Raw genomic sequence first — 27,275 nt, 5'->3', positions numbered from 1 at the left:
TTCATTGAAGAATATTATGTAGGTAGAGTTGAATCTCTTCATTTCATTTGTTTCTATTCATGAAAACAGATGCAAATTAAGCTAAAGCTAAAATATAGATGTTCACCTGTATAGCCATGGCGAAGACACCATGCATAGGAACACCTTGCCAAACATGACCGAAACAGAACCTTTTCTGAACATGACTGAAACATGACTGAGGTGGCACATTTCTGTTGAGCATTTGGAGGGTGTTGAAAGTTCATCTATTGTGGTATGTAGTATGTACTGATTCTTCCTGGGCTGAGATGTAGTTGGTCCATATTTCAGGTTATGATGTTCTCTCCACTTGCGTTGTATATATTTGAATTTGTGTTTATCCTTGAAAAAATCCTGTTACTGACTCCATGGAAAGATTGTTGGTTCTTGTAATTGAGGACAAGAATATGTAAAATGTTCCACTTAGGCACAGATACCACAACTCTTCTGCACCACATTTGATTGTTGAGATAATATTACTTTCTTCATTATTTTAATTAATTCAGTAATTCAATTGTTTTGTCTTTTTGCCCCTGTTCCTTGAGTTGGTCCAGAAGTTATTCGAAGGAGTCATATCACAGGGAGCTGGATTTGGATACTGCAAGGGCTAAAATGAAATACTCTGTGGGTGATGTAGAATTTACGAGAGAACATTTTGTTTTTAATCCAGAGCAAGTAATAATGACAAGGTTGTGTGCAAGCAAACCCGGCTCATTATCATTTACAGTGTATTTTGATAGCAAAATGCATCACGATTCAAGGGTAAATGGCCAAAATCAGATAATAATAGAAGGGAGATGTCCGGGTAGTAGGATTCGACCAAGAGTGAATTCAATTGACAATCCAAAGGGAGTTCAGTTTTCTGCAGTTTTTGATATGGAGATTGGTAACGAGGTTATACAAGTTTTGGATGATAGGAAGCTAAGAGTTGAAGGTTTAGATTGGGTTGTTTTGCTTTTGACAGCTTCTTCTTCCTTTGATGGCCCATTTACTATGCCTGAAGACTCTAAGAAGGAACCTACTTCTGAGTCCCTCAGTAAAATGAAGTCTGAAAAAAATTTCATATGCTGATCTTTATGCATGACACTTGGATGACTATCAAAATCTATTTCATCGCGTCTCATTGTAACTCTCTAAAAGCTCCAAGACTTTAGGAAAATCTGTTTTTTACAAAAGGCAATCGGTTTCCTCCCAAACAATCGTCTCATTGCAACAAGTTGGGAATGATAGATATACATTCACCAACTTGAGGGGGAGTGTTGCATAATCAGGAGAATTATGTTATAATTAAGTGCAGATTCTATTTTATATTTATTAGGACAGATTTGTTAGTGATTTGATTTTATTTGATTTGTACAGCTTTAAACACTCATTATTTCTGACTTTCATTGCCTATTATTTCTTTCTTTAATTAGGTTGTAAAACAGTCTATAAATAGAGACTGTAATCACATTTGTAAGAGATCTCAGAAATATATTTCACTTATTTCTTTCCACTTGGTATCAGAGCTCCTGATCTAGGAGACTCTGCTTCCGCAATTTATTTTTTTTTAGCCTTCATTGCTGTAATCATTTTCCTTGACAGCCTTCATTGCTGCAATTATTATTTTTTTGGACAGCCTTCATTGTTGCAACTTTCTATTTTTCCTTATCCTTTCTCCATTGACCACCACCACCACCTTGCACCACATTGACCGTTACTGCCACCGCCATTGACCACCACCGACCACCACTGCCGTTGCTCGCCGAAAACTGCACCGGTCGCCGTAACTGCCACTGCTCGCCGAAAAACGCCGCCGGAAACCGCCACCGGAAAAATTTTCCGGCGGATTTTTTTTTTATGTGTAAACAGGATCAAATTTTGCCAATCTGAAAAACTCAGTTGGTTTTGAATGGACTCCCTTAGTAAGCCATCTAGCTATTGTTCCTTTACTATGAGTGGTAAGAGTTCTAGTTTTTTATCCTTTAATGCTTCTAGTACTGAAAATATCTGGATTATAGACTCTGGTGCTACTGATCATATGACACCTCATTCCTCTTCTTTTTCATCCTACACTACTTTATCCGGTAAGCCATATATTACTGTTGCTAATGGTTCCACTACCCCCATTAATGGTCGTGGTAACATTCACCTTCAACCTTCATTTCCTTTAAAAAATGTGCTTCATGTTCCCACACTATCCAATAACCTCTTGTCTATTCAAAAGATTACCCAAGATTTAAATTGTGCAGTGGTATTTTTCCCTTCCCATTGTGTTTTTCAGGATCTTGTCACGGGAAAGACTATTGGAATTGCTAAAGAGCAGGGCGGGTTATATTATTTACAGCATGAAGAAAGTAAAAAGGGTGCTAGACTACAGGCACACACTTCTAATCTTCAACAAGGTCATGAATCTTGGTCATCCTCTCAGATATGGCTTCAACACAGACGTCTTGGTCATCCTCCATTTAGTACCCTAAAGTCCTTATTTCCTGTTTTATTTACAAAAGTGTCTGCTGAGTCATTTCATTGTGATGTTTGTCAGTTTGCTAAACACCATCGGACAACTTTTCCTCCCAATGGTAATAAAAGTTCTAAACCTTTTGATCTTATTCATTCAGATGTATGGGGACCTTCACCTATTCCTAATATCTCGGGTGCAAAATGGTTTGTTTCATTTATTGATGATTGTACTCGGGTTACTTGGTTATTCCTCATGAAAGATAAGTCTGAAGTTTTTCACTTGTTTGTAAAGTTTTACAGAATGATTCAAACACAATTTGAAAGTTCAATTAAGAGATTGCGTTCTGATAATGGAAGAGAATATGTGAACCAAAACCTTTCCAAGTTCCTTGAGGAAAATGGAGTTGTTCATGAATTAACCTGTGTGGACACTCCTCAACAAAATGGGGTTGCTGAAAGGAAAAATCGTCATCTCCTTGAGGTTACTCGAGCTTTACTTTTCCAAACATCTGTTCCTAGATCTTATTGGGGGGAAGCAGTCCTGACTGCCACTTATTTGATTAATAGATTACCCTCTCGGGTTCTAGAGGGTGTTACTCCTATTCAGGTTATGACCACATTCTATCCTTCTATTCCCATGTTGAATAGTCTTCAGAATCGTGTCTTTGGTTGTCCTGCTTTTGTCCATGTTCATAGTCCTAATCGGGGTAAGTTAGATCCTCGTGCCATCAAATGTGTCTTCATCGGTTATGCCCCCAACAAAAAGGGGTACAAATGTTATCATCCTCAAAGTCGTAAAGTTTATATTTCCAAAGATGTCACATTCCATGAAACAGAGTCTTTCTTTCCTAGTTCTCAGCTTCAGGGGGAGAGTATTCAAGAAGCTGAGGACCTTGAGTTGCCACCTTTTCCTTTGTTGCAGGATTTCGTTCTTAGGGAGGATGACAAAGACCCTGCACCAACATCATTACCAGAGAAGAATAATGAAGACAAATATTTTGGAAAACAATATCAACGAAGGCAACAAGAACCCGTCCTGGTCGAACAGCAACTTCAATTGTCTGAACCGGAGGTAAGAACTCATACCAGTGAGACTCTTGAGGACACCTTAAATACTGCTTTTGAACCTAACCTAAATGATTTACCTATTGCCTTGAGAAAAGAAAAAAGATCTTGTGCCAAATATCCTATATCCCAATTTGTGTCTACAGAAAAACTTTCTATGCAGCACCAGAGTTTTCTTTCAGCTATTGATTCTATCAAAATCCCTACATCGGTACAAGAAGCCTTAAAAGATGAGAACTGGATTCGAGCCATGAATGAAGAAATGAGCGCGTTAGAAAGGAATGAGACTTGGGAGATTGTAGAGAGACCAAAAGATAAGAAAGCAGTGGGTTGTAGGTGGATATACACAGTTAAGTATAAGTCTGATGGCACACTGGATCGGTATAAAGCAAGGTTGGTTGCAAAAGGGTACACTCAAACCTATGGGATCGATTATGAGGAGACTTTTGCTCCAGTGGCAAAAATGAATACCGTTAGAATTATTCTCTCCCTGGCAGCACACTTTGGTTGGGCAATGCATCAATTTGATGTTAAAAATGCCTTCTTGCATGGAAGCTTGGAGGAAGAAGTATACATGGAGATTCCACCTGGGTATGGTATTGTTAATGAAGGGAATAAGGCGTGCAGACTTAAGAAGGCCCTATATGGTCTTAAACAATCACCTCGTGCTTGGTTTGGAAGGTTTACTCAAGCTATGGTATCTTTGGGGTACCGACAAAGCCAAGGTGACCATACTCTGTTTATAAAACATTCTCAGAATGGTAAACTCACTCTACTTTTGGTCTATGTAGATGATATGATTATTACAGGTGATGATGAGATTGAAAAACAAAATTTGAGGGAGAGACTAGCTGCTCAATTTGAAATGAAGGATCTTGGGAAGCTGAAGTACTTCCTTGGGATAGAGGTTGCTTACTCGAGACAGGGCATCTTTATTTCTCAAAGGAAATACATCCTTGATCTTCTCAAAGAGATTGGTAAGTTGGGTTGTAAGCCCACTGGAGTGCCAATAGAGCAAAATCATAGGATTGGGAATGATGAGGAAAACCCAAAAGTGGAGAAGACACAATATCAAAGACTTGTGGAAAAACTCATTTATCTCTCACACACTAGGCCAGATATAGCCTATGCAGTTAGTGTGGTTAGTCAATTTATGCATGATCCAAGAGAAAGACACTTGCAGGCAGTAGATAAAATTATTCAGTACTTAAAAGCCTCTCCAGGAAAAGGATTGCTATTCAAAAAGGGGGAAAACTTATCCATGAAAGTATATACTGATGCTGACTATGCAGGATCGATTGTTGATAGGAGATCCACCACAGGCTACTGCATGTTCTTGGGTGGAAATCTGGTGACATGGAGGAGCAAGAAGCAAAATGTAGTTGCAAGATCAAGTGCAGAGGCAGAATTTAGAGCCATGGCTCAAGGGGTGTGTGAACTCTTATGGATGAAGATCATACTTGATGACCTAAAAATAAAATATGAAGCTCCTATGGGTTTGGCATGTGATAATAAGTCCGCTATCAGTATTGCACACAATCCGGTTCAACATGATCGAACAAAGCACGTAGAGATAGACCGACACTTTATTAAAGAGAAGTTGGATGATGGTCTTATAGCCACTGAGTACATCCCTTCAAGACTCCAATTGGCAGATATGTTTACTAAGGGACTTCCCGCAAAACAATTCGAAGATCTTACTTGCAAGTTGGGAATGATAGATATACATTCACCAACTTGAGGGGGAGTGTTGCATAATCAGGAGAATTATGTTATAATTAAGTGCAGATTCTATTTTATATTTATTAGGACAGATTTGTTAGTGATTTTATTTTATTTGATTTGTACAGCTTTAAACACTCATTATTTCTGACTTTCATTGCCTATTATTTCTTTCTTTAATTAGGTTGTAAAACAGTCTATAAATAGAGACTGTAATCACATTTGTAAGAGATCTCAGAAATATATTTCACTTATTTCTTTCCACTATCTCTCAAAAGGAAACTGACACAATTCCAACTTCAGCAAGAGTCAAATCTTTTCAAACTGACGAGGATCCTTCCTTTGTTGAGCTTTTATTTCAATATGGTCGATATCTGCTGATCTCTTGTTCACGTCCTGGAACTCAGGTGGCAAATGAGTGTCAAGAGCCCTTTCTAGCAACCTACATGAGTGTCAAGAGCCCTTATTTGATTTCATTTCGTCTTTGTCAGCCAATGGTAAAAAAACTGCAAAGGTATTTTGTTCTTTTCCCTCTTTCTTTCATATTATTCTTGGCATTATACTTAAGAAAGAGATCCATCCTTTCTGCTATCAGTAACATTTTATCCTGTATAACAAAGCAAAAAGACAAGAACATATAGTCTACCGTATTACCATTTCCACACTATGTCATGAATTTTATATGCTCTAACCTTATTGTGCTCTGATCTTTTGCATACAGGTGAACTATGAAACAAATGGTAGGGTTGCACATCAAGTTTCTGACATATGGGGTAAAACATCACCAGATAGAGGTGAGGCTGTTTGGGCTTTATGGCCTATGGGTGGAGCTTGGCTTTCTGTCCATTTATGGGAGCATTATACTTATACAATGGACAAAGTAAGTTCTGATTTTTCAGAAAATTATCTAATCCTTGATTTAAAGTATTGACTAAAAACTGATCTTGTGAAAAGAGTTGTTTAGGGGGATTAATTTTAGATAGTTATTGAAATTATTGATGATGAACTGATATACTAGTATAGCTGCATGTTTCATGCATGCAATTATCTGTGTCTATTTTCATGGCTTAAGGATGTGTTGGACCTGAAATATTGAAAGATGTTATTCATCTTCATGTTACGATATATGACCAGTTGATCTATTTTTGGTTATTATGTTTTATGAACTCAATACAGTTTCAAAATTGATATCAATCCAAATATTGCCTTGTTCATCTATGATATTTAATAATTCTAGGGAGCAACATACTCTTTTCAAATGGATTTTCAAACCACAACCAAAAACTTTAATTATAGATTTCAAGTTTCATTTAAGGATGGCACTTGTTTACAGCCATTGTTACCAAAATACCTTTGAGGTTATAAATATAGACTAGTATTAGAGTATTAGACACGCATACCAAAGGGATGGGGAATCTAATATTTTATCATGGGACATATAGTTATATTTTTATTTGTAAATGCTATATTCATACATTGTATATCTGTTTTGTGAGTATCTTGTGAGTGTATCGATTACTAGGTAAGTGATGGCTGAATTTTCTTTTTTTTTTATTAGGATTTTCTTAAAAATAAAGCATACCCTTTGTTTGGAAGAATGTACATCATTTTTGTTGGATTGGTTGATTGAAGGTCGTGGTGGATTATTACAAACTAACCCATCAACTTCACCAGAGCACATGTTCACTGTCCCAGACCGAAAGCCTGCTAGTGTGAGCTACTCATCAACCATGGACATTTCAATCATAAAATAAGTTTTCTCTATAATGATTGCTGCTTCTGAGGTGAGCATGATCTTAATATTCAAACCAATGCTAGTTTCATATTGTCCTATTTTTGTCTTGGTCACTAAATATCTGAAAAACAGGTTCTGGGAAGACAATGATGCAATCATCACCGAGTATCAGTCTAAGCTTCCTCCGACAAAAGTTTCTAGAGATGGTACGATTATGGAATGGGTAAGCAATTATATTTATGATCTGTATTCCTTCCCTCCATCCATTTAATGTCCATTTGGCCAGTTCTTGTCATCGGATATTTTATTCTGATTTGCAACGAACAAGTTTGACTGTTTGCCAGCAATTCCATGTTGACTATAGCACCTTACTTATTTTGCAGGCAGAAGATTTTGAGGACCCAGATGTACATCATCGACATGTTACACGATTAGTCTTGAGAAAACTCCAGGCCTCTGTAAAGCTGTGGAATTTAGTCTAATTAAAAGAGGTATTTTATGAGAACTTTAAGAGCTAAAATCTTTCAAGGGATCATATTTTTTTCCATGCAATATGTATGGAACTTATTTATTTTGTTGAAATTTCATATTCTTAGGTAAGTTAGAACAGCCATACATAACTATTAATAGGTTTAATTACTCAATTTTTCCATGTAGTTACAACTTTTAGTCTCTATACTTAACAATGTTTCCATTTAGTTACTATAGATATCCTTTTTAATCCAATTTAGTCTCTACAAGTATCATTTTAATTCTTTTTAGTCTCCTTACGAATTAGAAATAGCTGTACAGAAATTAAAAAAAGGTTTTGTACTTGTAAAGTTCAAATGAGTAATTTTAACCTTATTAATATCCCATTTGAAGAAACTTGTATAAGATACTCTAGTGTTGTGTGGTTTTTCTCTGATATCTAGCGAACTTATTCATGTTTGAAACAATTTCATTTGTCAATTGTTTAATTTTATTTTTATTTATGAATATTTTTTCATTTTTTTTTATTTTCTTCCTCATATAATTATGAATAATCTATATGTTTTTTTTTATGCTTTGATTCTTGAAGTATAACATGTGTAATAGAAATAGAGATATAAGGAAGAGACAAATTACTCCGCACACTGGTGGTGCTATGTCTTTGTCAAGAAGAAGAAATAATTTGGTATTTGTTTACTTATATTGTGCTCTCTATTTTAATATATTACAATTTCTGCCACATTATACTTATTTTATTATTGTTGAACATATAGAAAATTGAGACTGGTAAAAATATTGAGGTTATGCAAAGGTATGAATGTATTTCATTATGCATTTCTCATCACTTTGAAAGATGATTAGCTTTGAAAAATAACATTTTCTTGTTGTCTCAGAAAAACAACCGATTGTTTTCACGAAACAACCGATTGTTTTACCTCTAGCACATTTGAATAAAACTGTTATGAATTCTTATGCATGATTACAACTGTTTCTTTTCTTTTAAAACCCATTGTGGGTCAAAAATTCATTTACTATGCCTCTAAATCAGATAATAAAAAGATGTATTCTTTGTTTTCCTTTAAATTCAAAGCTTTTTATGAATGGCAACCACATTGGTGGTCATGGGGTTGATGAATATTTGTGAATGTATCTTTCGAACGTCTGGAAGGTTTGCTCTTAACAGAAGAGAGAATATTTCTACCAAATCCACCTCTTGAGCAATCATTTGACCAACTTGAAGATTAACCTTTTGAAGTACTCCATTAATGGGTATTGTTGGATGAAGAAAAGATAGGGGGAGAAATTGTTGTCTCCTTACTGAAATTTCTGGGGTCTATGGTACTTTGATTCTGTTGCTGTCATAACTCTGATACACCATAGATTTTTGTTGTAATTTTGATATGGTATCACAGGTTTGTTGTTGCAATGGTGTTGCTACACACACTGGTATTCTGGTTTTACCCCTTCTTCTATTCTATTTGAGAAGACAAATAGGGAGAGAATTATATGGTTTGTATGCTGCTATATCTCTGTTACATATCTGTTTTAAAACTGGGTTTATATTATTTAGTTAGCTGCTGCATAACTCTAATTTTGCACCATGTTTTCACACTAATTTTGCTAGTTTTCCTTATAAGAATCACCTAGTGAAAACTGGTTATGTGGTGCTAATGATATATGGATATGATTACTTCTGGTACATGCACAAATTATGTTTTGCAGGTACTAACAAATTCAAACAGAACATCACAAGCACATCACAAGCAAACCAAGGATTTGTCTTCATCAAATAGGGGGAGATTGTTGAACAAGATGTTTTGATGTCTCCAAATCCAAGTGGAAAGCTTGAAGACCTTGTTGTTGTTGTGTGTGCGTGTAGTTGTTTGAAACTTGTTAACTCACTCCTTAAGTTGATCCAAGCTCAATTGAATCTTTAACATTTTGAAAAGATGGATTTTCTAAAAGGAAGTGAAATTTCAACAAGTTGAAATTTCAAATCAACAGGTTGTTTTGACACTTACTAGATTTTAAAATGATTTGAAAAATCTTTGTCTTTACCTTTGCTGTCAAAAAAATTTTAACAGGTTGAAATTTCGAAACAACAAGTTCTTTGACACTTAGTGGTTTTTAAAATGATTTGGAAAAACTTTGTCTTTTGCCTTTGCTGTTAAACAAATTTTAACAGGTTGAAATTTCGAAACAACAGGTTGTTTGACACTTAGTGGTTTTTAAAATGATTTGGAAAAGCTTTGTCTTTGCCTTTGCTGTGAAACAAATTTTAACAGATTGAAATTTCGAAACAAAAGGTTGTTTGACACTTAGAGGTTTTTAAATGATTTGGGAAAGCTTTGTCTTTGCCTTTGCTGTGAAACAAATTTCAACAGGTTGAAATTTCGAAACAACAGGTTATTTGACACTTAGTGGATTTTAATGCTGTCAAATAAAAATCAATCGCTTATTTTGAAAAATCAACTGATTGTTTTGCTAAAAACCTTAACAAAATTTTGTTAAGTAGTTGTTCTGTTTTAAATTATTCCAACTGCTTTTGGGCTTTTGTTGTAACTGTTTTAATCATTTGATTGAAAGATAAAAAGGTGGTTTTACGCTCTTGTGCATTAACTAAGTGAGAGAGATCAATCAAAGAGAGTTTTCAAGTTTTCAAAGAGCTTTTGGATCATCTCAAATGTGTGGAATATGATTGAGTCTTGTATTCTGATCTTTGATATTGTGATTTACCAAGGTGTATTCTATTCCTTTCCTTCTTAATAATTGTATTTTTGTACTGGTGTTGCCAAGAAGTGTTGTGTATTCTTGAGGGAATCAAGATCAACATTCTTGGAGTGGTGTGGTGTTTGCCAATGAGTGGTGTGTGTTCTTGAGTGGTTCAAGATCATCACTCTTGGTGTGTGTGTTCTTGAGTGGTTCAAGATCATCACTCTTGGTGTGTGTGAAATCCTATAAAGTCAGAGGGTGTTCTGACTAGAGGTCTGTGGTTGGAAAGAGGGTGAGTGGGTCTTGTGGTTTTCAAGGTCACCTCTTTGTGGATGTGTTGTTTGTAATCTATGATTGATTACATAGTGAATTCTCAATGGTTTCTGAGGACTGGATGTAGCTCAAGTGTTGAGTGAAGCAGTATAAATATTATGTGTGAATCTCTCTATCCTTACACTCTTTAAATTGCTTTAAATCTATTTCGATAAAACTACTGATAAAAACAACCGACTGTTTCGTAAACAGAACTGATTGATTTTCTACATCAAGCTTAAAATCAGTTTTATATTTGGCTGGACAAATTTTCCATTGATTAATTCTTCATTGTCTTTCACTCTACCTTTTGTACTTGCGAAAATTTTTCAAAAACAATTCACCCCTATTGTTTTAGCCCATTAATTCTAACATAATTGTACATGCCAGACCTCGGTCATCGGCCTGAGAGAAAGACATCGGACATCGGTGGTCTGATAGTAAAGGTGGGCCATGTAAGCTGGGTCCCACAAACAGTATGAGTTAACATAAAGTTAACACCCAGATACCAGAAAAAGACCTAAGTCACAAGAGGATCATGCATGGGGGTGTGTGTGGTACATTCGGGTACGGCACAAGCAAGTGTTCCTTGGAGGCGCTAAGGCCCGTTAGGATTAGGGTTTCCAGGGAAAGACTGCATGCATGGCACGTGGATACTTAGGGCACCCACAGAACAGATGATGCCGTACCGCTGGTACGTGAGTAGGTACCTTGGCGGCTACGCTGTTAGGTTTATGCACTCTAGAAAAGGGAAGTCCTATGCGCCAAATTACGCTAAGATTGTGTGATAGCGGCGCAAGGACATTCTCGTAGGAACCCTAAGCCCACTAAGAGACGTGGGAGCATCACAGAAGTAACCCTAGATACAACCTATAAAGAGGGTGATAAGAACACTAGCAAGGTATGCCGTTTCTAAGACTGAAACTGCTTTACACACATTATTGTTTCTTTAGCCCTTACTGACTTGAGCGTTGGAGTGCAAACGAACGTAAGGGCGCCATTTTGTCTTTACAAGTGAAGTGTTCTTCTACCAAGGAAGTTCGACTGCAGGAGGAGACAGGCGGGCCTGAGGCTGCCGTTCCAGTCAACCGGCAACCAAGTCAACTGGCGAGAACAATAATCGTCTTCCTCAAAGCTTCGTTCTCCTTCAGTATTTCTTTGTGGGTTTTAACTACATCCTCCATCAATTTTTAGGTCATTTATACATCGTCCATGAGCTTCATTTGTTCCTCATGGGCTTCCTTTTGTCGGTGCTCATGCTTTTCTTGTAATTCTAGGTGCATGTGTTCTTGGGCAACGCTAGCTTCTTCTTGTATATGATCTTGCACCACTCGAAATCCTTCATCTGGTCTCGGCCTCTATAGTATCTCGTTGAAGCTCCTGCATGGTCTCTGTTCCATATGGTTGATCTGGTCGCCGGTTGACTTCAAAGGCAAGCGCTGGCTCCTCCTATTTCTAGTGGATTATGTGCTTCCCTTGGATGTTGGAAGGCGGCTCCGTTGAAACAGAGGGGACCCTACCTGTTGATTGCACTTCAACAATCAAGTCAGTTCAGGGCTTATAGAAACAATGAGTAAATAAGATACTAGTTTCAGTCTTAGAAACGGTATACCTTTACCAGGGATCTCAACTCCCTTTTATAGACTACTTTTAGGTTACCTCATTGTAACAACCCCTCTCTCACCAAAGCTTATCTCTAGTGAAATTAGGTTTGCAGGGAGGACATTTTGTTACATTGTTACATAATCTTAGCACAACAACCGCACAAAATCTTCCTCTTCGGAGTGCACAATCTTAACAGCATGGCCGTCAGGGTACCAACTCATGTACCAGCTTTCCCTGAAGACCCTAGCACATGCACTCTCTCGCTGATTAGGCCTTATATATATATATATACGGGTTTCAACACAGGCATCTCTAGGCCCACTTACGTGACCCACTATCTCAACCAGACCACCGAGCCGACCTGTGCCGATGTCTGAAGTCTAGTCCAGTACAGTCTCCATAAGTTGCTGAACTGATGCAACTTCATTCTTCATTTTTGTTGCCGCATTTGGTTTAAGGTTCGACATAGTGTCATCATTTTTTCTTTAAATCCTATTTTCAGTGTAATGTTGGTGTAGGAACAGTTTTTACCTGCCCCACACCCACAGTGGCCACCAGTTTGTTTTGGCTCAAAAGGCTTTTTTAGGTTTTAGATTTGTTGAAGAGTTAAAGTTTTCCCTTGAGCCAACACAAAATAATTTTTTTATCCTTTTTTCTTCTTCAGTTCTCTCATTTGTAGATAGTTCCCTTGAGTTCGAAAAAACCTTCATTTTTCTTCGTTAACTAATCAAGATGTTGGTTAAAAACTACTTTCCCCCTTCTTCTTTTTTGTTGTTGTTGATTTAGTCATTTTTCTTTGTTATTATTATGTTAAATAGAAAAAAAAATCACGTTTTTGTATTTCCACTTTTTTAGGCGAGATCCGGGTAGATATATTTTTTCTATTTTGGAAATATTTTGGCCGCTCAACTTCCGTGCCCCCATGCCATTCGTCATTGTTTCTCGATCCACACCTTTAATCGTAATCAATAAGTCATAGGTCTCCTTAATATCGAACAGTCCTAAATATCGAACAGTCCTAGAATATCACAAATATCAATTTAAAAGCTAGTTTATAAATTTTGAAATTAATTTAGATATCGATAAATTTTTAGTCTATAAAATACTATCTAATTTTAATTTCGTCAATATAATAAATGTATATTTTTTATTTTAAAATTAATTTTCATTTAATAATTTTCTAGTAATATATTTTTTGAGGATAAAAAATTATTTTAACAATCAATTTTCAAAACTATTTTTACGATAGTAGGGTTAGAGAAGATGTGACAATAAAGAAAAAATATAGTTTTAAAACTGAAACTAGAAAACTAAAATAATTTAAAAACTATTTTAATTTTAATAAATAAAAAGAGATTTTTCTTAAGATAAAGGGTTAACAACCCAAAGTCCGAGAGAATAATAACTTCATGATGCGGTGCTTGGAATTTGAAAAAATTGTTAGTATAATTATTTTATTGGTTTTTATATTTAGGTTCAACTTACCTTCACTTCCAACCATGTAGCAGATTGGGCTTAATTTATTGTTATCAGTGCCTCCCTTACAAAATTGTATTTCCACCCATCATTTCAATTAGATTTGAGATTTTATCTGCAATTTATGTAATAAACAAATCTATTAAATATCAATATATTATCAAATCAATTTTTTTAATTTGATTAGAAATAGAGGAAGCATTTCTGCAGCTAAATTTTAATAACTATAAAGAAAACATCAATAAATTTTTTACACGTGACCGTTTCGTTCTCAAAAACTAAATTAATAATCTCTCAAATCCGAAACATCTGGACGCCAAAAACGGTACTCTCTTCTATCCTTTTTTTTATCTTTCATCAAAACTTTTCACGATAAATTTTCTATTTGAAGGTTCTTATTTTGCTCGTTTCCATTATTAAATCACTACATATACTAACTATATACATACATAAATATACATACACATATATATATATACATATATATACATATATATATATATATATACATATATATATACATATATATATACCTATATATATATATATATATATATATATAAAAGATATAATTAGTAAAAAATAATTAATGTTATATTAAATTTTTTTTAAAAAGTATTCAACGAGTCTAAGTGATGTGATTCCAATAGCCACATAGAACAAGATTTTTGACATTTTTAGGAATCACCTTGAGCTGGAAAATATAGAGGCACTTTTCTTAGAGTTGGATCATTGTTCTAAGACAAGAACTCACCAATAACTAGTACCAAATCCCAAACTCATTTGGATGAACCAAATATTGTCAAATTGAATCAACAAAGAGATTAAAACTGGAATTGACCGAACAGAATTGAACAAATGATCAAATGAACCGAACCAAAACAGAAATTAAAAACAGAAACAGAACATAGTGCTGGAAAAAATAGAAAAACCGAAACTGAAAAATTCAAGAACACAAAGCAACATGAACAATTGAAGAAGAAGAAAGGAAGGAGAAGAGAATGCTCATGAAGATGGAAGGACGATGGATGATCTCGCCACTAGAAGTGTGGAATGCTCCTAGATGAGAGTGATGCCGCCACTTGAGGACTCCATTGATCCATCAAGATAAGACTAGAGAAGAAGGCTCCAAAAGCTCTCCAAAGGTCACTCAAAATTTGAGTAGAGTTTTCTTAGATTAATTCCAATCTGAAAAATACAAAGAGAGCACCTCTATTTATAGCCTAAGGTGCTGAAATATAAGCTACACAAATTCAAAAAAACTCCCTCCCAAAAAGCTTCTAGAATTTGCGCCTAAAACAAAGCATGAGGAAGGTGTGACCTCTTCCTTCACTTTGGCACCTCCTTTTCTACTCCTACACCTATCTACTAACACACACCCCCTAAGACTCCTAACTAAAGACTAAAAGATGCTAAAACAAAAGAGGTTTCTAATGTTTCCCTCTAAGCACCTTCAACTAAAGAAATTATAAAAAGAGAAAATAAATGTCCTCTAGCTCCCAAAGCTTTGAACATGCTTCTTGTAATCCTTTGAGGTGGACTTTGACCTCCATGGGCGTCTTCTATTTGTGCCTCCACCTCCTCTTGATCTTGTTGATTGGCCTCCATGTCCTCTTGGGCTTGATCTCCATCACTAAGAAACTCTACACAGAATGTCTTCATGAATACTCCAAATCATTTGCTAGCTTAGCACTACTTACAGATGCGATGTTCATCAACTTCGCAAAGTGCAAATTGAAAAGCAAATTCTTCCTAATATTTTTGTGTTTTGGAAATAAAAATCCAAAAACAAAAATCAAAAGTCATTCTGAATAAGAAAATCCAGAGGCACATTCTTCTTGCACCTGATCAATTCAAACTAGCATCCGATCTTAGATTTGAAAAGACAAAAGTGTCCTTAATGAATTTTAGATTAGGTCAAGTGATGAATGTGAATTAGAGACCTGCACCCAACCCTCACATCTGCACCCAACACACAGTCGCAACTCATGTACTGGTTTTAACTATTAACACTTATATGTTCCAGATATTGATATCCATAGGCACCTGATTGACTTCCGGATTTTTTCATCCATAGACATGTTAATGAGTTACGGATTTTTCCATCTATAAATAGTTGTATGACTTACGGATTTTTCCATCCATAAACAGTTGTATGACTTACGGATTTTTTTATCCATAGGCACAAATATTGGGTTACGGATAAATCCATCCATAGGCACAAATATTGGGTTACGGATAAATCCATCCATAGGCACAAGTATTGGGTTACGGATGACCTACCATTGTCTCTGTCAAATCATGATTGTGAGATCCACAAATTAATTCAACCATCCACCCTTGACCACCTTTGACTGGTTTGCCTCGCAATCTGAAAGGACACTCACACTTCCTACTTCTCGTTCTACTTATATTTACGTCTTTTTTATACCGCCTGTATTTACCTCCTCTCTCACAACCTAATAATACGAATGTCATCCTTTCTCATTGACCCGTCCATGTATCCGACTTTAATATAACAATAACAAACCCATAACTATAACCAACACTTCTCGCCCACTCTAACAGCTCATCTCGGTCACGAAATACCTACAATAACATATGCCAAATTTTAAAATCATTCATAAACAATAACATTCAAAACCCCAACATTTACCTTACCTCATTTGTAGTAAATGCCTCACTACACTTATGTGTCATATCTTCATTATCTAACACATTGTAAGTTATTGACTGCTCCATATCAACATCATCTAATCCATCTCACACATCAATTTCTCCTGAAATTCCCATGTATGAGTCTTGTGTATCCATTCACAATGCTGGAATTTTTTTTTTACTTAGCTTGCGAAAAATAGTCAACTATTCCGGATATGGATATCCATAATCCAAAAAACAACTACGGATATGGATACCCATAATTCAAAATACAACTACGGATATTTAAATCCATAATACAAAACGAAATTTCGGATAATTATATCCGTAAGGCAGTGATATGGTGCAAAACATGTTACTGACTTACGGACGCTTACATCCGTAAGGTTAAAAGAAGACTTCCGGATATCGGTATCCGTCACTACCTAAGCTCGAACAAAATGCGATAAAAAAGCTTAAATCGATTCTTACCTCACAACAATGTTAAAGTGCAAACGACCCCGTCCACCACCACTGTAAATCCACCTCCTACGCAACTCAAAGCACTACCAAAGAAGAAAACCAACTCAAAGCACCACCGTCACAGCTTTTTCAAAGAAACCTTCACAGTTTTTCCACAATACAGTCGATAGTTTTATGGAATAGGAAATCTATATTATTTTTTTCATTCCGAATTATGAAATCTAGTAAAATTTCGAATTGACACTTCTTGTAAAATTTCGTATTGGCGTGTCCAGGACCTTTCCATACTGGTGCTTTCGGTAGTAACTAGTTAATTAATAAAACAAGTGAAAGCATGTTGAGAGAATCATGAATAAAAGAGAAAAACTTCAAATAAGAGAAAACCAACCCTCTGCTCCAACATTTCCTAGGTTCCGAACAAGTTTTCTGCTCCTCATTTCACTTTTATTTAATTCTAGCTTTATGTTTTTTTTCTTTTTTTTTTTAGTTGGTTTTTGGTGTTCTTTTCCTTTTTTTTTTTTATGCTAAAAAAATGTTCAAATAGCAGAATTTAATTAGATCTAAAGCTGCGTATTGAATGAAGCAATATGGAAAGAGCTAGCAGCAGCAACAGTGGTGAGAGAGTAAAAAGGGCTGCAGAAGAGGACATTGGAGACCCTCCCAAGATGAGACACTTAATAAACTTGTGAAGGAATATGGTTCCCAAAACTGGAACTTTGTTTCAGAACATCTAGAACGAACATCAGGTCAATTATAACTATCATGAGTCATGACAATATTTGTATTTATGCGTTTCCCTTTTCTCTTACTTTGCATAACTTTAATGAATGATGAGTAAATAAAATGCAAAATACAGAAATCCATTATTGAATAAAGCATTTCATATCCATCAATCCGTAATAAAAATTAGGCTTCTAAATTCAACGAAAATCAACAATTTATGCAAATTTTGTTTCTAGAACATCCCCTCATCTAGAAAGCAACACAATTCACTTTCGAATTGATGAATCCGTAGCACACTGCCGGATCCCAATTTCCGATCCAGTTTTTTCAAATAAAAAGGTGAAGGCCAGTTTTGGGATTTACAAAATTGTGGGGGTGCAGGAAGAAAAATATAGGGGTACAGGAAGAAGAAGCCATTCCAAAAAAGGGGATCCAGAATGTATTTTTATATGTAACCCATTTTTTAAGGGCATTTTTGTCTTTTCCAATGAAATTGGGTGCAGTGATATGGTGCAGGAAGAAATTGCCAATTGAAGATACCGAAAGCAATCTGATGACATATTTTAGTATCACTTTAATTTATCTCTTCCATTTTTTCCAATTTACTTGCTAATATATAACAAGAACAGTAATCATAAAGAGGGATTGAACAATGAATAATGGTAATAGTGGACTGTACACTGAAATGATTTTACTCACGTATATATGTTACTATACTGGACACAGATGAACTACATGATAAATGGGCAATTATCACAAAACACAACTACATCACAGAATTACAAAATTGGATACTCGTGACTAAATATAAAAAAAATTATGACACGACACAAATATACATGTGCTTATATGTGAACGGGAGGCATGGGGATATTTCTTGATAGCATGGATCTAGACTTGTACAGCGCTTGCACGCTGAACTTGAGTCGTCTTCAGTGAAGTGAGTTCCACCTCTGAGACATCGAAGCTAATCTACATGCTAGTACAATTTTTCATGCATATATATGTGAAGAAAGAAGACTAAGAAAGCTATATCCTATATGGAGTTCAGAGTATCATATATGAACAGAGTAGGATAAAGAATCTTGCATTTCAGGGAGATTTCCTATTCATTAAAAGGGAGCGTGACTATATAAATCAAGCTCAAGAAAGAACCAGAGTGTCAAAAACATCCACCAGCTGAGAACACTTCTAATAGTAAATTCAAGAATCGCTCCAATCCGCATCGTCATCTTCATCACTTCCAGCCAAAGCCTATTTATTTAAACAACTATCAAATTAGTGAACTCTGAAAAGTGAGTAAAACCATCGAGACAGAAGCACACGCCTATTACAGTTAAATAAACAGATGAAAAAGAGACCTGGCGAATTGCGTTTGCTTTCTCCAAGATGGCTGCAAGCTTCAAATTTGTTTTTGGACCTTGAATGCTAGGTCGCGTAGTCACAGCAGGCTTCAAGTTGAAGGACTGAGAGAACCAAAATGTTTTTTTTTCAAATAAAAATAATGCTTTCAATACAAAAGGGTACACTAAGCATAAATGAAGTAAGTTCTAACCTTTGTTCTTATCTGTTCTAGTAGAGAATCTCTTTCATCTACCTTCGGTGCAATTTGAGGCATGACCCGTTCGGTAACCCTCCTAAGCTGCAGTAGTCAAAGGCAAAGTTTTATGAGAGAATGAAGACCTCAAAAGGATATTCAGTGTCGTATAAAAACTTGATAATATCTCACCTTGCTTTTGTCATGAGCAGCAACAGCATCTATTAGAGGATTTCGAGGACGAAGAAGCTTACTCTTTGGTTTTCCATTAGTTCTTTCACTCTCCACGTCTGAAGTATGATCAGATGTATCCAAGGACATTGTCATTCCCCCTTCATTGGTTGCGAAACTCTGATTAGGCTCCATACTTTCCATGTTTGCAGACATGAATGAGATAGGCAAACATTCTTGTTCCCCTTCCAAATTATGCATAGACTGCTGCAGGGTTTGAACTTCAGAACTAGTCCCTGACATTAATTGACTTGGAGGTAGAGTCAGTTTTCCTTCAGAAATGATAGAATCATGTCCAGGCCCGGGAACAGCACATTCAACAGGTGGAATTGGAGGCTCTGGGTTAGAACTTTGTTCCATTTCTCCATCGGAAGCAACAATGTGAATGTCAGGACTGTCCATTGGTACCCCATCAGTAACAGACTGCTTAAGTGTTTTATCATCTGAACTAGGCTCCATCATTAATTGACTTGGAGGCTGAGGCAGTTTTTCTTCAGCTGAAACGAAATCCTGTCCAGAAAGAGCACATTCAGCAGGTGGAATTGTAGGGCAAGGGTTTGAATTCAGTACAATTTCTCCCCCAGAATCAATTGCGTGACCATTTGGAGGCCCGTCCATAGATACCATATTAGTCATACTCTGTTGAAGTGATTTATCATCGGATCTAGTCTCCAACATTAACTTATGTGGAGGTTGAGTTGAACTTTCTTCTGTAGGGATGGAATCATGCACTGAAACAGCATATGCAGCTGCTGGTACAGGCACAAATGGGTTTGAATTCTGCATCACTTTTCCCTCAGGAGCAACAATGAGACCATGAGGAGACATGCCTGTAGATGCCACAGGTAAGGATAAGAAGGGATTCGGAATTTGGTTTCTCTCCAGAAATAGGTAATTATATTGACCTTTTGATTCATTAACCATGATAGGAAATTGAAAAGGAATAGCAACAGGATGCCCTGAAACACCAACAGGAAACCCAGAAGAATGTTCGAGCTTATCACTTTCCACAGCCATGACAGGCAAAAATGGATGCTGATACAACGAGGTCTCTCTCTCAGAAATTGGCACACCAAATAGAGATGTTTTATCCAGCCTAATTGGCTGGACTGAAGCCTGACTTACTTCTAATTCTTCTCTATGTGAAGGTAGGGAAGCATTTTGAACCTTTCCCATTCTCCATTGCATAGGCGGTAGAGGAGGCAAAGGTGGCATCTCATCAAGATTATTTTGAGTTGCCTTGGGAAAGTGGCTAGGAAGAAGAGGCATCAATGGATCCATGACAAGTTTTGCAGCATTCTGACTAGATGAATGTGGCAAGGAATAAAATGGTGATGGCTCATCTGCGTGTATTTCTGACACATATTCAGAAGTAGCATGATTGCTTTCTTGCTCCAATAGATATTGCATCTTCTGATATTGAGATTTCTCAGAGGCAAAGTTTCTTTCATCTCTGAGTGGATATTCTTCAACCAGTTCACCAATTTGGGATTTTGAGAACAGATCTAAATCAGCTTCAGGTCCCCACTGATTCCCCGAAGGTGATGAAAAACTATCTCTGCCATTTTGTAGTGGATCATGCTGACCATTAAATATTGATTCTGACTGCTGGGCATCCAACCCTGAAAATTCAGGCACTGTTTCAGCATCATCAACAAAAGCACTATGTTGGAACTTCTGAATATTACATGTTCCAGAATCAGAAAGATCACAAGGAACAATTTTGTTCAGGTTCAATTTTGCATCCATAGAAGCAATTTCTGGTTGATCCACTATCTTCTGGTCCTCTAGTTCTGTAGATTCTCTGGAAACTGCCTCGTCAACTTCCCTCTCCTGTGAATCTGCAAAAATAGGAAGAGATTCTTCTAACTTCGCAATATTACCGGTTGCAGAATTTATTACATCAGATGATGTTAAATCTAGCAAAGGTGCCAATTGATTCTCATTCGCCTCTGCATTTGTGTCCATGGCACTTTGCATCAATTCTACTTCATTGGATTTCAAGTCCATTTTATAAGAATGCGTATTCAACAGAGGCTCTTCTGAATCTGAAGAACCCCTTGAAGGAGAAGTCTGATTGGAAACTAGACTAGTAATGACACCCACACCATTTTCAGCACTATAAACACATGGGACAGAATATACACGTTGATCTTCTGACTGAACATTTTCAGTGACCAGATCATTTACCATCACATGATTATCAGAAGATGGATGTTTAAAACGACTATCAACTTCAACTGGATCAACACTGCAGGTGGATCCGTTTGTTTCATCATCATGCACCATCTTCGGTACCTCGTCAACTTCTGATGCCAGATCAGGATTTGAAACTTCAATTTCTTCTGAGCCTGGTTCCTCCTGTGTTTTGTTTTGAATTGAGTCAGAGGAAAGAACCCCAGTAAAGCAACTCATTGAAGGAACCTTCACAACAGTCTCTGTATTAAGCTGGGTTGCTGTAGTAGAACCTTGATCTTTTGTGTCATGAAATTCAGGAGCCAGCACAGCACCTGAATTCACTTTTAATTCTTTGGTGGACAGGCAAACAGGATCCTCACCTGGTGAATCAATATCTCTATTAGCCAAAATTTCAGAAATGTTTTCATCTGTAGGTCCTGCTTGGAACATTTTGATTTCAGAATGAGAATTGGATTCATCTCCATGAGCAAATCCCAAATCATTAGAAACTTGTAACAAATCATCAGAGTGAATACATGGATTATCATCATCCAAGTTGTCTATTGATGTTTTATCAGAAGAATTCATAGGACAAGCATTATCTTTTATGAGGGAGAGAGAGACAGGTTTGGAAGTAATAGATTCTGCAAGCCCTTTTCTGTCTGCATCATCATCTCCTGTTCTACCTGCATCATCATCATCATCATCTCCTGTTCTGCCTGCATCATCTTCTTGAGTTTTGTCTGCATCATCACCATCTAACCTTAACTTAAGTTCAACAGGATCAGATGAGGTTTCACCTGATTCAGTCCCTGCAGGTATGACCACTTGTGAGGTGTATCCAGTATCTGAACACAACCACTGTCCTGAAGTCGTCCTATCTGAACAGGCTTGCCTGGAATCAGAAATCTCTTCTTCATGAACAGCAGCATCATCATGCATGACAGACCTCCTACAATCTGTGTGTTGGAACTCAACATTTTGGGGAAGCTGGTTGGATGGCACATCTGCAACCACCGGTCCATAATACTTAGCATTTGTGAATAATGAAGGTTCTGGTGTGTTTTCAATGACGGTGCTTGATGAATCAGACTGAGGTAAATAGGATCTATTTTTCATGAAAGAAACATGTTTGTCTGATGTAGAGGAGTTTCCAACAGATCGATAATCTGAGAGGTGAGCTTGTAGTTCTATATGCTGCCCATTTATATCTCTTCTGAGTGAACTATTATCATCTAATGAAGAGGAGGTTCCAGTTGATTGAGAATCTGAAGACTTAGCTTGCACTTTAATAAGTTCTTCATTTCTATCTTGTTTGAAAGAACTACTGTCATCAGACATTGAAGACTCCCCAAATGATTGAGAATCTGAAAAATGAGCTTGTAGTTGTCGTTCTTCTTTATCCTTAGTATTTGTTTCCTTTTGAACATTCAAGAATCTATTCTTAGGTTTGTACTCGTTGTCTGTATCCAATTCTGATTCCATGGTAGTTAAAGCATCCATGTAATTGTCAACCTCACTAGTCACGTCATCTGAATGGTACCCATCTAAGTTGCCTTCTATTTTCCTTCGTTCATCAATAGCCAATTGTGCTACATCAAGCAACTTCCGATTATTAGAAGATATATGAAGTGTCACACCAGATGAGATTTCTTCTTTCACCTTCACAGGATCTCCATCAGTCCCACCATTCATTTCTGAAAATGATTTTAGTTCTAAGTCCTGCTCATCAAGGGATGAATAGGTGTTTTTATTTCCTTTTGACCTTTTCACAGGACTGATGCTACTAATTTCAAGAATTTTAATCCCAGTCTCACTAGTATCATCTGATGTCAATTTCACAGGCAGTGGAAAGATTGAAGTTTCACAAACCATTTTTTGATCAGGTGAACGAGTTTCCAGAAATTTCTCCATGTAACTCTTACCAACATCTGCTTCAACTGCCGGTCCATTCAGTTGTCTTTTTTTCAACTTCACTAGACGTGCAGGATTACTATAACCATTTTCAATACGCTCTTCAAGAAGCAGCTGGTGTAATCTGCAATGATGGAAATTAAATTGAACCACCAATCATTAAAAAACATAATAATAAAAATGATTCATCACAATAAAATTATTGGGGCTTACTTTGAATGTGATGGTACAACATTAGGAGCTTCACCATCCCTCAGCCTTGCTCCTTTCTTCAGCTGGAAGTGAAGAAAATAAATTATTTCTACAAAATTGTAGCATTTAATTTTATATTGCATAAAATTATTTGCTATGGTAATTACAGAGAAATGCAACCCAGGTATATACAACAAAAGGCAGAGCTAAAAGTTGTCCACCTGCTTGTATCATATGCAGTCTCATACGTGTATGAATGACGATAATGCACAGAAATAATTTAAAAAATTTCAGCAAAACAATAATACACAACATATCAAGATCAAACATTTAAGACAATTATTCAGTAAAAAAACTGTATATAAATGGTAGAATTGAAATTTTGTACCTTGATTTTACGAATTCTCTTCTCTCTCTGAACTTCTATGGTAGCATTTACAGGAGAAGTTGATTCTATTTTAAAGAATGATGGATCAGTATAACGCTTAAGGCATGCCCCAGCCCCAGCTACATCGAACCTTTAAAGAAGCCAGAAGAAAAAAAATCAAAAATCTATAGCATTACTTTCTAATCATATAATTGATGAATCAACTCATACTTATCCAGAAGGAACAGTCTTGGAGGGCCCCGACATTCTTCATATGAATCCATTATAAATCGAGGTAAGTCTCCACGAGTCACAAGATTTTGTTCAGACTGTAGATTAGGATGCCAATCAATCCCTGTAATGCAATATGCAAGTATGTTTAAATTAGCAAAGGGACCATAGCAGCAAAAGGTTACAACTTAACAAAAATTCCTGCATTTTACAAGATTAACAGTATTTAAATTACGATCATGAGAAGTTAAACTTAATAGGACTCTGTAAAGAGAAATCTAACCTCCGTTAGTATAGAATGATGAGTGATGAGTTTGAGAGAAGAAAGCCTTCTCAAGTGAAGGAACTTCAGCCTCAAGTTGTTTAACACGAGCCATAAGACCATGGCCTCTTGCAGCAGTAACCATTACTTCTTCATGTAAATCATGGAAAATCTCAGCAGCAAACCTAACCAAAATGAAATAGTTTAATAGTGAGAATTTAATGGCACCTAGGGGCAGTCAAAATTTCCAGTACTAAAAAGGCAGGAAACAACTTCAAAGTTGAGATATCCTATTACAATCGAAACTCCGCCAAGTAGAACTAACCTCAAGGAAATCAGAATGTCACTATGACATCTATTACTATTTGAACCAGATTCACATGATTAAGACACCAAGGCGTGCCATTTGTGGCATATGAAAAAGTTAAGCCTTAATACCCAACCCAATACTCACTTAAGGAAAAATCACACATGTTCAGTAACTCTACTCAGCTATAGATGGTCTACTAAAATTGCTCTACTCGTCCGATTTTAAAATATCAGCAAATTCCCAAAAACATCAAAGAACAAACATACTTTTTCAACAGTCAAATCTATCTTAAACCCAATAACTACGCTTCTCAATTTAATCTCATACAGCCAAAACCGATCAGGAACTTCATCAATCCAAGTTTGGAGTCTACAATAAGTCAGACAAATTCAAACCAAGTCAAGCTCTACGCCTCCACAAGGTCACCGCAACACTTACACAACTCAACAGTTTAAATCAATCCCCGAACTATAACTGCCCAATTTTCTTTCAATTTCTTCCCCTCGCCCTCTCAAAACTCTACGCATACAAAGCTCAAAAGGAGAAGACGTAAAATTTGAAACTAACTAACTAACTAAACAAATTAATCATTTAATAACCAATAAACCATAACAAAACCACCGAATTAAGCATGTATACTATCTTCCACTTCCAAAGTAGCTCCTCGATCCAGCCAGCAAACGAAATCCAAAATCACACAACCTTGCCAAATTAAGCTCACTCCAGCACAGACCTAAACATTCCCACTTGTTTTAATCTTTCGCTTTCCTTTTCCAAACTCACCACTCTTTCAACTAAACGCAACCACCGAAAATCAGAATTACGAAACCAAAGAAATTAAAAAATAATGCAGAAGGAACGGAATAAGAAGAAACTGACTCGGCGAGGTCGCCGAGCTGGCGCAAGAGTCCAACGAGACCGGCCATGGCGACGGCTTCGAGAAGCGCTTCTGGATCATCTTTGTCGGCGGCACGATACAGCTCGGGATCCGCCAAGCTGTACTCGTTCCGCACGCGGTACTTCGAGAGCGGCATTTTTCTTTGTCTTCGTCGGCAATTTAGAAAACCCTATTTTTGGCGATCGACTTGCCTCGACGCTTCGATCTTCTCTCTTATTCTTCTTCCGGCGACTCTGCGTCTGCGGTGTTCCACCATGGAAGGAGAGAGAGAGAGAGAGTGAGAGAAAAAGTGTGAGAATTTCCTTTTATTTTTATTTTTACTTTAAATAATTGTTTTGCGGAAAAGAAATGAACGAAGATACGGGGGTGGTGGGTACGTCAGTGGTAGACGTGAAGAGAGTGACCGAGCAGGAAAAGCAGTACACTCACTATTTATTGATTAACCTAACCCATTTCAGACAAAGTAATATTTTTCATATTTTTGGGAGATGACAAAAGTAATTATTCATTTCAGATTTAATTTAATTAGGGATCTTGCCAATTTCCTTAAACACCTTCTGCTAAAGAAATTAAAATAAAGTTAGTGACTAACGCATTAATTGCAAAGTGAAATTGTAACATCTATTACTAAATACATGACTCTTGAATCATAGCAAAATAATTAAACATATGTGTAATAACTATGTTATACTTTAAGAAAAAAACTTTTCTTTACACAGAAAATTACTATATTAAAAAATAAAGTAAACAAAAATAATAACATAAATAATTTTCTCTTCTCTTCCATTTGTCTAAGTTGAGAATGAAATATTATCAACTCTCTTGTACACCACACTATCATTATGGTTTAAAATTAACAACACATAAGTACATAAGATAAGATAAAACAGTATTTGAAATCTCATATTTATTGTAAAATATTGTCTAAAAAGGTATTTTTATTGCTTAACCGCATTAGATTGTCCAATATTTGATATGCAGCTTGTATCATATGTGGTGGATTATCTTAGTAGATTGTCTAGTCATTTAGCATATACTTGAACTTTGATTGTTTGGAGAAATCATTTAAGTAACTTTTAAACTCAGTAATGAGAAACACTATTCATGTGTCTTCCTCTTTAATATATGTGTGTTTCACGTGAGTTATTTACAACAATATTGTTGTATAAATAGGAACTTTGTATCATCAGTTGATGTTAATGTTTGGGTTATGCTTGAATGCGAGCCCAAGTAAGAGTTTATTGTAGATTTGTCATGATAATTGAGAAAGCCATTGGTTTGAATGATTTTAGATTGTGGCGGTTGAAGATGTGTGCTTTTTTGGTTCAACAGGGTCTCCTCGAAGTTTTATTGGAAAGTAAATTCAAGTTTAACGTGTCCATGGCGGAAAAGGATAAGAAAAAATTGTTAGAGAAGGTTCACAACACAATATTCTTAGCCTCAATGATAAGTTGTTGAGGCAACTCTCGAAGGAGAAGATTGCATCAAGACTATGGATTAAGCATAAGAGCTTGTACATGATGAAGTCCTTAGTGAACCGTCTATATCTAAAGCAAACGTTGTACTCATATAAGATGAGTAGTGAAAATCAATTAACGAACAAGTGGATCCTGTAAGAATTAATGGCCTTAACTAGAAGGAGGTGAATTATTTAAGGGAAGTTTTTCACAAATACTGGTTAAGAATGAAGATTGATATTGATTTACAGATCAAAGAATCAAATCAGCCAAGAAAACAGAATTGTTAAACCTGTA

At 36.2% G+C, this 27,275-nt stretch overlaps 1 protein-coding gene and 2 pseudogenes across 1 annotated transcript; 2 read left to right on the top strand and 1 right to left on the bottom strand.

Annotated features, from left to right (window-relative positions):
* Window positions 1-519: 519 nt before the first annotated feature.
* Window positions 520-1,218, top strand: LOC137818207 (alpha-L-fucosidase 2-like; annotated as a pseudogene).
* Window positions 1,219-1,951: 733 nt separating this feature from the next.
* On the top strand, window positions 1,952-10,605 carry LOC137814351 (alpha-L-fucosidase 2-like; annotated as a pseudogene).
* A 7,453-nt stretch (window positions 10,606-18,058) lies between these two features.
* Window positions 18,059-25,926, bottom strand: LOC137812779 (protein SCAR2-like). Its single transcript, XM_068614979.1, has 9 exons — window positions 25,503-25,926; window positions 24,335-24,498; window positions 24,052-24,175; window positions 23,842-23,971; window positions 23,475-23,536; window positions 19,131-23,385; window positions 18,957-19,043; window positions 18,763-18,867; window positions 18,059-18,655 (listed from the first exon to the last, which is right to left on the bottom strand). The coding sequence occupies exons 1-9, from the start codon at window positions 25,655-25,657 to the stop codon at window positions 18,605-18,607; spliced, it is 5,133 nt and encodes a 1,710-aa protein (XP_068471080.1). The 5' UTR covers window positions 25,658-25,926; the 3' UTR covers window positions 18,059-18,604.
* Window positions 25,927-27,275: the final 1,349 nt, after the last annotated feature.

This window comes from Phaseolus vulgaris, chromosome 10 (assembly GCF_000499845.2).
Source record: "Phaseolus vulgaris cultivar G19833 chromosome 10, P. vulgaris v2.0, whole genome shotgun sequence".
Classification (NCBI taxonomy): domain Eukaryota; kingdom Viridiplantae; phylum Streptophyta; class Magnoliopsida; order Fabales; family Fabaceae; genus Phaseolus; species Phaseolus vulgaris.
The sequence above is the reverse complement of the archived record's forward strand: the minus strand, read 5'-3'. Positions and strand labels throughout refer to the sequence as shown.